Genomic DNA, 11853 nt, shown 5'->3' on the forward strand with positions numbered 1-11853 from the left:
CTGATGCCCTTGAAGCATACATCTAACACCTTGAGAGAACCCTGGACTCCCGAGCCCCTCCCTCATCCACAAAACAAACCAGGCAGTGGTCAGCAGGTACCTTTATTTGGACCAGACACACGAGTCAGAGGATACTCCCAACAATCAGACCAGTATGGCCTGTGAGCAAAACAGACAAAAAGAGGGAAGCAAACAGGACCAGTTATCATTTTCCATGTGTGTTCACAGGTGTGTGTGTGTTTGTTTTGAGTTGACCTTGAGTACGAGTTTAGAGAAAGCTGAGGAACGCCAGTGAAGAGACCCTGCATTTACACAATGGACAGGTCATGCCCAGCTGCCCTTCCACTTTGAGAACAAGCCAGGGAGGGTGATGAAACTCTCAGGAAGGGGAAGTTATCCAACAGGAAGCACACTCCCAAATCAGGTTTGACACACCAGACCTCAGAGGGAAGGGACTTACGTCAGGTGGTCTGTAAAAACATAGAAAACTAAGGTTTGGGAAGAGAAATGAATCACGAGATTACAAAAAAATCTTTTCTGGGATGACCTGTTTAAGACAGAAACAAAACACCTTCCGGCTTAATCTATTTCTGAAAGTCAGGTCAGAGCTGACCCTTGAGTAAAACCAAGTTTAAACCTCTGACAGAACCTTTCCCCCAACCAAGGGTGGAGGAAAAAAAAAAACAACCCCAAAACAAAAAAACATGATACAGGTTTTAATGCATATTAAAGAGGCATAATTTCAAACTTAAAAATAACCTGAAAAATCCCACTCTTCATTTTGCTGTTAAAGGATATGGTGCGGAGAATCAGGAGTCAAGGGCTTAATCACACGTGCACCGTGGGTCAGGTGACTCACGAACACGCCAGGCAGGCCACGTTTCTTGGAAGTTTATCCAGGATCTGGTCTGGTCCTGCTCACAATGGAAGTCGGGCACGCAGTGAGGTATTTGGCACCACTTCCCTCTGACCTGGCCCACCCCCTGCCGTCCCCGCTCAGGTGACGGGTCCGTCTGCGCCAGTGCCCTCACAGGGGAGGTTCTGATGCGGCTCCTGCCAGAGTCTTGCTCTCTGTGCGTTGCTGGTGTGTTTCAAAGCTACTGAAGACATGGGTTCTGCGCAATTTCCCTCATACTGGGTCCAACAGGGAAACTGCCCTATGGGCATCTCCCCCTGGGCCAGTCACTATTTCTCTCATTTTTTCTTTCTTTTCTCCTCATGCTTGTAGTAGGGGCTCCGCAACATGAAAAGCAGAAGCATCAGAGGGATGAGAAGGTAGGGGGCATAGACCGAGATGAGGGCCAGTCGTTCTCGCAAAGTCTTAGGTCCTTGTCCTTTGAAACCACTGGCTTTGGAGAAATCATCAAATAGAAACATGGAGAGAATTGGAATTAGCGTTGTCATGGTGTGAACGGAGTAGATGATTGCAGGCGTGCGGATCCACCTGCGGCCTCCTGAAGTCGGGGGTAGAGAGAGAGAGGAGGTTAGGTCTGTTCGTGACCCCAGGGGTGCTCCGCGGAGTCCTCCTACCCTCTGAGTGCAGACAGATGGAGAGCTGGAGGTGCTCTAAAACCACCCAGCCCACGGAGCCGGGGCTCGAGCACGCTGCCTGCCGGAACTGAGTTCAGAAAAACTCCAGGGCAGTAAAACGGCCATTACAATTTACACGAGGCAGAGGGGAGGGGCCTGCCAACAGCACCTGTTAAGTAACTGCACACAGGTGAGAAGATCGACAGACTCTGCCAAGACGCGGAGTTGGGGGCTCCGGGGGGAAACGGCTGTATGAGCTTGTACATCAGTAGGGCCACCGTCTTTATAGAAGCGGTAGTCACGGGAACACCGTAAGAATAAATCACGTGAAGCCCTTCAGGGGTGAGCTGCACGCTACCGCTTAGAAGCCAGTCCGGTGCTGCCCAAATCCGAAAAATAAAAGCCAAGGACAAAAGGAAAATTCTGCAGGGGTTAAAAAATAGTATTAAAAAGGAACAGGTTTAATCTGTAAGCAGCCTCCAGTGTACGAGAGATTTCCAGTTGACGGAGGCAGTCCCACGGCCCAGCCAAGCACGGCCACGGGCTTGAGCCACAGGGACGTCCCTTTCCGAGAGCTCTCCTGCCACTCCCGCCGCAGCCGAGATCACCCTCGCACACACTGGGGACCGCTCCCCTTCTCCGAGACACCCTCCCAAAAGATTTCTGGGACCTGATTTCAAAAGCCAAAATGGGATTTCCCCACCAGTTACCAACCTCTTAAGAAGGCATACGTGGCTATGGGAAAGAAAGGCAGCTGGAACACAAGCTCGCAAAACAGGAAGGACTTAAACCACGTCGGGGGGTCCTGTAGCAGAGGGTCCTTGAACTCCTTCGTGTACCACTGCCGCAGGTTCGTCAGCTGAGGAGACACCGATCCGTGAACAGCCAGCTGCTGGCGGGACAGGCTCGCAGCTCCGCCCACCGGAGGAGAGCATCACCCCGCCCCACAGCAGCCCCGACGACGGTCATGTCATAAAAACTCACTAGCTGCTCCCAGAAGCTTCCCTCAGCTCTTCCAGGCCCTCTGGGCTACCCAGCGTCTGTTCTTGACTCCGTGACAGCACTGTGTCGCCCACTGTCCAGAGCAACGCTATCTAGCACTTAGTGCGCTTAGCGCGCGGACCCAACGCGCAATGGCAACGAATCTGTCCACAATCTCCCTGGCAAAGGACAGCTGTGAGAAGCAGCCTACCGTCTGGCCGCACACCGGGCTCCGAGGGCCAGACTGCCTCAAATACAGAAATGAACCCAGTTTGTCTTTTGGGGGTGGGGGGATGGGAGGGAGATAAATTCAACCTCTATAAAGATTCAATTTTAGACAATCTAATCCCTAAATCTCCAGCTCCGCCTCATTCTTAACCACACTAGTTCTGAAGCGTGTTCTTTTAGGAGACCGGTTGGATATTTATAGAACAAACCGCCCAAACCACAAACGACAGAGCTTCTAGGCTACATCAGCCTGCGGGTTAGCAGTCTCGGTTCCAGCTTGGGGCTCACCCTCCTAATTACACTGTTAAATCAAAAGATGCAGATCTGTGAAGACGTGGCTGCTGGCACAGGAAGGAAGCAGGAAGGTCTGAGGTGGCCCGTTTTGTGCCCTTTGTAAGGTCCCAAAGCGTAGGGCTCCCCACACCACAGGGACTACCGAAGGTCTGTCGTGTTTTACATCCTGTCTTGACACACCTGCCTTCAAAGCCAAATTTATGTCTTGATATTATGATAAATAAAGGCAACTTCCAGCGTAAGAATTTAGCCTGCAATGGAAAATCCAAAGATATTTTTCCTGTTAATTTTTAATCAAAAGATAAAGGCTCACTATTGTGGAACAGAGGCCTCACCGCTGAAAGTAAGCTTTAAGCAAATATCCAGAAACAAACATTCTGTTAGCATGGCCTTAATTTCAGAAAGGCTCTGGCTAGATAACCAGTTTATTGACCAAGTGATATTGAATTTGTACTTGATCTGAAATTGAAATCCAGGGCAATACCCTTAGCTTCCTTCTAGGCACTTCTCAGGTTGGTAATGGGGTAGAAAACACTCATAAAGGTTAAGTCCCTGCACCTCTCCTGGGCTGTTGCCTCATCTGTAAAACAAGCAACTTGGACCAAATGTTTAAGATCCTTTTTTGCTTTCTGGATTTGTTTTAAAAAATATTGGAGGGAATGACCTGCTTTGAAGATTTACTGTAGAATTTAAAAGGCATTCTGGTTTGAGTTTCATTTTCTATTCAATTTGTATACAACCTCTCAGATCCACCTATTTCATAAATCCAGACAGTTCTATACATCACAGTAATTTCTAAGGGCTGCAGGATGAGATTAGCAAAATTTAAAATCTAATCAGCCAGATCTTGAAGTAATCAATTAGCATCCAAGCACCTGCCCACAGTCACATAACAGCCACATGATGCCAGAACAAGGCCTGGACTAAGGGCAGATGGAAGGCAAGACACAGGTCCCTGGCAGAGTGAAAAGCACGGGACGTGGGGGGCTCAGTTCCTGGCTCTGGGCAAAGCACTTAATCTCACTGAACTAGTTTCCCAATTATAGTACTTGCCTCCCTAAGATAAAATGACTTAACGTGCATGGTCTTTAGCACAATGGCAAGCACATAGCAAATGTTCCCATTACTTAACTGAATGTAATTAACCCACATTCAGAGACATTCAAGCTTAATCCTATTAAAATCTCAGCATGCAACTGGTCGTAAGAATTATTCTTATTAGATAAGACCCTCAAAAAAGGTTTATACCTGACTCATATTTGACTCAACTTACCACTATTATCCATTGAACTGTTCACCTGGCCTTTGCACATGGATTTCTAAACCAGGAGTTGCTACTGAACAAACCTGTATTCTCTACCTTAGAATGAGGGCTTAGGGGCGCCTGGGTGCCTCAGCTGGTTAAGCGTCCAACTCTTGATTTCCGCTCAGGTCATGATCTCAGGGTCATGAGATCAAGCCCTGCGTTGGACTCCTGGCTGGGAGTGGAGCCTGCTTAAGATTCTCTCTCTCCACCTTTGCCCCTCCCTGATCATGCTCCCTCTCAAAAAAAGAATGACAGCACAGACTGATTTCACACGTAAATGCTCACCCGTCTTTGCTTATTTAATTTTTTTAAAGATTTTATTTGACAGAGCAAGCACAAGCAGGAGGAGTGGGAGAGGGAGAAGCAGGCTTCCCGATGCAGGGCTCGATCCCAGGACTCCGGGATCATGATTCGAGCTGGAGGCAGACGCTTCGCCGACCGCGCCACCAGGTGCCCCGTCTTTCCTTACTTTAACAGAAGCGATGGTACAAACGCGCTGCAAATGCTCCACAAAATGCTTCCCCACCCTCTCCAGGTTCCAAGTCAGACTAAATCCTTATTGTTTCATAGTAAGAGTTTTTCCAAGTGTTGATCGGTTCAAACCAAGGAAGATACTTAATTGGCAAATTTTAGCCCAACCATTATGGGATCTCCACAAACTTTACAGTTCTAGGGGAAAATTCCTTCTATTTAGGGAAGAAAAACACAACAGATGTTACGATTTGCCATTTTTTCAAAGAGAAGCTGAGAATAACTGAAGGGTTTTATTACTATTTCCCCATGAAGAAGCAACAAAACCATCAAACTCCACTCCAAAGGAACAAGAGTGAACAGAGACACAGCCCTTCCAAAATAGGGTGCCCGTGTTGCTAACACCTTCAAACAGCATCACTCACACACACACACACACACACACACACGTACACGTACACAGACACAATTTCTGGCCAGTTCCTGACTGCAATGGCCCTTAACCTTTTACAGCAAGTCCACATTATAAAGGTGAGAAAACTTTACCAAATCAAATATATAAGCTTAAATGGGGTCTTTATGATGCCGGACACAGTTTCACTGCATTTTGTGAGTGGGGAGCAAGGACCTGTGGGAATGGCACATTCAGAAAAGACCAAGAAGTACCAGCTGTTAAGTCCGGAATACCTGGAGTAACAGAAGTGCTCGGTATTAAAGGGATTCACAACATCGAAGATTGTAAACAGACAGCCTGCCCGAGTTTTGTTGGCCACACAGACTCTGCAAGCCACGGACAAGGCTCTCCTTTCTTCGAGGCAACTAACAGCTGGTGCAGAGCTGAGATGGCGTCCTGCTGAGAAAGCGTATGTGTGGCAGGCGGTCCCCAAAGACATCCCGGTCCTGATCCCTGGAATCTCTGCACCTAACCTTATATGGCAAGAGACTCTGCAGGTGTGATTAAGTTAAGGGTCCTGAGATGGGGAGGCTATGCCGGCCAGCTGGTTGACTCTAAATGTAATCGTAAGCAGCCTTACAAAAGCGGGGCAGAGGGCGACAGGATTATAGAGGAAAAGGCAGCAGAGCGATGACAGAAGCAGAGATTGAGGTGATATGGCCACAAGCCAGGGAACGCAGGCGGCCACCACAAACTGGAAGAGGCAAGGAACAGATTGTCTGGTAGGATCTGCAAAGGAACCAGCCCTGCAAGATGCATTTTGAACTGCTGACCTCCCAAACTGTGAGAGAAAACATGTTGTTTTAAGCCCCTGTGTTTCTAGTATTTTGTTACAGCGGCAACAGGAAACTCACACACCCTGTAGGGCTGGCTCCTGAGCTAACCCAGCTCACTCTTATTGACAGGTGAGGCTACAGAGCCCTGACTTGCCCAAGATACTGAAGCGGCTCTTGAAAGAACCAGGTCCCCAGACTGCAGTTCAATGCTCTTGCCACATACTACCTACACTTTTCCCAAGAAAAGGCAGGTCAGAGGTCTACCCAGTTACGATCGGGATCTAGAAGCGAACAAAAAACTATGGAGGGGGGTACATTGTTGAGCAGTGGCCTCTTGGGGAGGATCAGACCCCTAGAAAAGTTAATGGAAGCTACAGGCTCTCCCCCAGAAAATACACGGCACAATTTGCATACCCGATCAGGGGTTCATGGACCTTAGGTTAAGGACCCCTGAACTACAGAGAAAAAAACATCTAAAGAGAAACAGAGGCAAAATCAAATCTTTAGGTAGACAAGTCAGTCTTGCCCACAGTTGTGCAGATAATTTGGAGAAGCACAGAACTGAGGATAGGAATTCTACAGAAAAAGGTTATGGGGTCCAGACATGAAAAAGACCAGGGAAAGTAAAACGGTAGCTCTGAAGGAATGACAAGCATTAAAGCAAAGTTTGGGGTAAAGTATACTCATCAACAACCAGGAAATGGGGCTTTTCGCCTCTATTTCTGCTCAGGTGATCATTCTTATTCGAACCAAAGGGCTGATTTGAAAAGGTGTCCTTAATTTATTTATGAGCTTTTGAAGTTGCTGGATCCTGACACTTAAGTAATGTCGATCTGCGAATGCCCTTTCTACGGGTCCAATTCTACTTGCACTATTTCTCTGGGATTAGACGGTATTTTAGAGCTCTTTCAAAGAACACATAAGTCCAGCACGTGATTGAGACACTGGTTCATCCAGGCTACTTCCCTCAAATACTGACCACTGACCAGAGGTGGGGAGTGGGAGCCTTACACATACCCAGGGAAAAGCTGTCTTCAAAAGGACCATAGAATCTGCCCCAAACAGCTTGGGGTAAGGCTCTGGGGTAAAGAAAACCCCAAGGAAGACGTTGACCGGTGAGGAGGGGCCCGGGCACCGGCAGGACTTAAGGAGGGCCGGGGGAGAAGGGCGGCAGAACCAGAACCCGGGGGGGGGGGGGTTTCGGGCGGAGGAGGGGAGGTCTTGAAGACGCCAGGGTACAACCACCGCAGCGCGGAAGGGCCCCAAGCTCGGCTACTGGCGGTCAGGACCAACCGTCACCCTCACCCTCACCTCGACCGGGTAGAGCTCGCGCGGCAGCACCACCTGCAGGTCCAGGAGCAGAGTGATGGGGATGTGGGAGAGGAAGTAGAGGCCCAGCAGCCACTCCAGGCCGCGCCGGAAGCTCAGAGCCCCCATCATCCGTCGGTTGCGGGGGCAGGAGCCGAGGCCGCACTCGCCTGGACCGCCGACGTGGGAAGTGGGCCCGCGCCCGCACCGCGTCCCAGGACTCCGCGCCCTGGCCTCCGGCTCCGCCCCCTTGAGGGCTACGCAGGCCACTCCCATTGGCTGGCTACGAAGCCACGGCGGGAGCGGCTGTCGCCGCAGAGCGCGCCCATTGGCTCGTCCGTGTATAGCGTGTCGAGGCGGCGCCCCGCAGACCATTTCTATTGGCCGCCGGGGGCGCCGCGTGAGACGGGGGCGGGGCTCCTCGCCCGCAGCGTGGGACAGCTGGCGCGTGCGCGGCGTGCACACTGAACCGCGGTACGGGGGCCTGCTGCCGGCCGGGCCTCTAGCTGCCGACTCCGTGCTCGCTGCGGTCCCTTTGGCTCAGTACTCCGTTCATTCACCGCAGACCTATAACGCTGACTGAGCGGCTCCTGAGTGCCGGGCCACGGGCGCTGGTGGGGGTAAGCTCCCAGTGCAGCGGGGGTGCCGCAGACCAGGGCCGGCCGCACAGCGCGTTGTGATCCGCGCGGTGGCTCGGCATTCACGGGCCGTGGGCACACCGGCAAGGTCCCTGTCCCGCCGGAATTGAGGGGTCCTGGAGATTCCGAAGGTTGCTGAGGAGGCAGCCAGCCTCGATTAGGTAGGAAGCACAGGAATATAGTAGGAGGATGGACAGGCTTGGTGATTGGCTGTGAAGAATGAGGGAGGATTTATTCATTCTACAAATATTGATCTTTAACTCTCTGCTGCGCCCAGCCATTCACTAAGGAGAGGAACACAGGAGAAGTGAGTTGAAGAGAAAGTAATCTCTTTTTGGCTGTGTTGACAATGAGCAGTCTGCGGCATCTGAGTGGAGAAGTCTAGGAGGAGGTTGGGATCAACCTGTCTGGAGATGTAGATTTGTGTGGCGTCAGCGTTTGATGGCAGCTCAAGTGTTGAGAGCAGAGGGCCCGTAAGGGGTCTTAGAGGAGCTCTAGCCTAAGGGATGGTGGGAGGAGGGGGCTGAGACACAGGTGCATAACACGAGTGTGATGTCACAGAAACACGGGTGTGTGTGTGTGGGGGGTGGTCAGTTGTGTCTGAGCAACACTGAATGGCCCCCGTGGTGGCCCTGTGAGAGCACTTGTGCTGTGGTGGAGGCAGGGGCCAGACGACAGCAGGGCAGGGAGTGTAGACCTCTGGTTAGCAGGAGAGGAGAGAGATGAGGCAGTAGCTTGAGGGAGATGTGCCCCAGAGAGGGCTTGGCTATTCATTTCTCAGAGGAGAGAGACTAGAACACTTTGACTTGTTTAGATGCTGTTTGAAGTCCCTGGGTCAGGGGGAGAGGTTGTAGGAGGAAGAGAACAGGAAATGTGGCTCAAGGCCCTTAAGGAGCTGGAGAGAATGGAGGGACTAAGAGGAGCTCTGTGCTCCCCCAGGGCAGGCCCCTTGGAACTGGGGTAGAGAAATTGGTGGCAGTGTAAAGGGCCCAGCTGAGGCGGGTGGCCATTGATCTGGAGGCCCAATCTCCCAGGCTGTGTGCTTTTCTCCACGGTGGGGTCTACTCAGCAAAAAAGTCTGTTGACTTATCCAGGGTTGGGGTTCAGAAAGACGGTGGTGATTCTGAGGCGCTGGACGAGAGAGTGATTGAAGACATGGAGCTTGTGCTTCAAGCTGGATGGGGAGGAGGCTGCATGGCCCAGAGGGGCTGGCAGCTTGGGAGAACGTGGGAAGGGGAATGGATGTGAGGCCTAGGAGGCAGTGTTGGTGTGGTGGGAGTCACTGGATGAATGGGCTGGAAGGCGGGGAGGTTAGGACAAGGGGCACAATGTCGGAATTCCTGGTGTCAGAAGAGATTCTGTTCAGGGGAAGGTGTGGCTGAAATGGAGAGGAGGGGGAAGGTGTTTAAAGATGGGGTCAAGGGACAGAGAGCCAGGGCGTGGGATGGATGGATGGTGAAGACCACCTAGGATGGCGGTGGCAGTTGGGTGGAGAGAAGGCTGTGAGCCTGTTGCCAAGACAGAGTAGGGAGTCACCAGGAGAAGGTGGGCATGGGCTGAGGCATGGCTTAGACCTCCGAGAGTGGAGGGGAAGTGGTGTGCTTGTGGCCTTGGGGAGCAGGGAGGCCGGTGACCCCACCTCCTGACCCTGAGGCTGCGGTGTGTGAACAGATGGACAGCCTCCACTGAAGAGGGCCGTGCGGAAGCCGAGACCTGGGAGGGCAGGGAGCCAGGTGTCAGTTCCTGCAGCAGGTGAAGGCTGAGGCTGTGGAGGGCTTTGGGCTCTGGAGAGGAGGGGGCGGCTCACTAGGGAGGACAGCAGGACAGAGTCCGATGGAAGGAGAGCATAGCAGGGGAGGGAGGTGAAGCTTCTTTCAGGTGTGGTGTGCTAGGGATGGGGCACTGGTGGCTGAACATGGTCAGAACACAGAGCTCAGGCGGCCAGTGGCCTGTCGGGGAGGGGCCTGGCAGCAGGGTGCTCTGGCCAGCCCCCCAACAGTGGCTTTCAGGGCCAGGCAGCGGGCGTGCTCATTAGAGCTGCTTGCTGCGGGGCGGGGGAGGGCGTGTGGGGCCCCGAAGCAGGGATGTGCCCAGGGAATGTGTAAGTGTACAGCTGCTGATGTGACGGTTCCTCGGCAAACCTTGCACCCGGCCAAGTTCACTATCAGTAGATAAAGACTTCCAAGGCCAAGCACTTTCCCTGCAAGGCTTTTCTACCCACAAAAATCTCTGTGCAGCTGCTGCCTTATGTTTGAAATTCCTTTAGTGGGGAACTGCAGCTCTTCACTTGAGGCCAGATAAGTGGTAGAAGGCAAATGGCCCTGGGGAGGAGGGATCAATCCGCAGAGTCCCCCACCCAAAGCAAGGGCGACTTTAAAGGGGGGGGGGCTCTGAGCAGTTTCCCTGTCTTTCTGAGTGAGATGAGGCGATGTTTAGCACCTTTTGAAAATTATTTGTCTTGTGATGAGACAAACCGCATTAGCCCAGCAGTGCTGGAAGTGGAACCCCAGCTGAGAGCTGCTCGGAGGAGGGACCTGCCGCTTTCCTGTTTGGCAGCAACTGTGGAGTTCTTTCCTCTGCCTTCGGTTCACTTTTTTCTCTCCTTGAAATGCACCCATACTTCTCGCAGCGCCTCCTCCCCATCCCTGCATATCTGAAGGCCCAAAGGCCTCTTTCCCTGCGGCCTCTGTTTGGTGGCAGTGCTGCCGTTTCCGTCATTCTCTGTGACCCCTCTGTTCCTCTCACTCTGAGCAACACCGATCTGACTACGTCTCCGCACACCTTTCCTGCTAGACTGTGGGTTCCTGGACAGTAAAGACTGTGCCTTCCATATCTTCATTTTACTAACACAAAGCTGGAGTCATAGTTGAGTGAAGTATGTATGAAAGGCTCCGCCGCTGCGTGGAGACTGCCACCTGCTAACGGAAAATGCGAAGACCTAGAAAGCCACTGTGGCTGTGGGATCAGCAGATGGCTTCATACCTCAAAGCCAAAACATTATCTGTTCAGTAACGAGAGCTAAGATCCTGTCAGTGCCGGAGGTGGAGCAAGGGGGCTCGGGGGTGGGGGGAGATTCAGAGTGATCTCTCTTGGGATCTGTGTTTCACGGAGGCAGAAGGCAGCTGGCGAGCTGTTTTGGGTGATGACCTCCTTTTCGCGTCCAAGACCCCGTGAACTTAGATGGAGGGGCAGGGCAGGTGGAGGTTAATTATCTGAGACTTTGTTTAAAATTTGGATATTTAGGGGCGCCTGGGTGGCACAGCGGTTAAGCGTCTGCCTTTGGCTCAGGGCGTGATCCCGGCGTTATGGGATCGAGCCCCACATCAGGCTCTTCTGCTACGAGCCTGCTTCCTCTCCCATTCCCCCTGCTTGTGTTCCCTCTCGCTGGCTGTCTCTATCCCTGTCAAATAAATAAAATCTTTTAAATAAAATAAAATTTGGATATTTTGTTGTTCATGGAACTTTTTGCATTAATTTTGGTTTTTTAAAAAAATCTTGCGTTAAGATATTATCTATCCTGATTACTGAGTTTTTGGTACCCACCTAAGTTTTGTGCCTTGGGGAATGTCTCCCTCACCTCACCCTCGTCCGTGCTCTGGTTGTCAGGTAGGAGTGGAGCTACATTTGACCTGGGGAGGAAGCGTCAGATTACTGGGTCTGGAAAGCTAGGAGCCCGTTTGGTTTGATGTTGGTGTGATGGACAGTGAGAGATCTTGAGCAAGGCAGATTGGGCCGACAGGAAGAGTCATCTGGCCCGAATGCGCAGGGTGGACTGATGTGTGGGAGACGGCTGGAAGCAAGATCCTGGAATTTGTATAACTAGTCGTGTTTCCAGCAGCAGTTAAAAAAGGAAAGAGCTTGGAGGTA

General features: G+C 51.8%; 1 protein-coding gene across 1 annotated transcript; it reads right to left on the minus strand.

Annotated features, from left to right (window-relative positions):
• Window positions 1–86: 86 nt before the first annotated feature.
• TMEM97 (transmembrane protein 97) lies at window positions 87–7583 on the minus strand. The gene is made up of 3 exons (XM_002912335.4): window positions 7352–7583; window positions 2245–2389; window positions 87–1454 (listed from the first exon to the last, which is right to left on the minus strand). Exons 1-3 carry the CDS (start codon window positions 7478–7480, stop codon window positions 1195–1197), a joined length of 534 nt encoding a protein of 177 aa, XP_002912381.1. The 5' UTR covers window positions 7481–7583; the 3' UTR covers window positions 87–1194.
• Between the last annotated feature and the right edge of the window lie 4270 nt (window positions 7584–11853).

Source organism: Ailuropoda melanoleuca, chromosome 13 (genome assembly GCF_002007445.2).
Source record: "Ailuropoda melanoleuca isolate Jingjing chromosome 13, ASM200744v2, whole genome shotgun sequence".
Taxonomy (NCBI): domain Eukaryota; kingdom Metazoa; phylum Chordata; class Mammalia; order Carnivora; family Ursidae; genus Ailuropoda; species Ailuropoda melanoleuca.

Bases quoted from the DNA above. Each gene is read 5' to 3' on its own strand.
- TMEM97 (XM_002912335.4), bottom strand. From the start codon at position 7,480: ATGATGGGGGCTCTGAGCTTCCGGCGCGGCCTGGAGTGGCTGCTGGGC. The intron at 2,390-7,351 runs GTGAGGGTGAGG...GTGTCTCCTCAG, and splicing joins GCGAGCTCTACCCGGTCGAG to CTGACGAACCTGCGGCAGTG. The intron at 1,455-2,244 runs GTTGGTAACTGG...CCCCGACTTCAG, and splicing joins CACGTATGCCTTCTTAAGAG to GAGGCCGCAGGTGGATCCGC.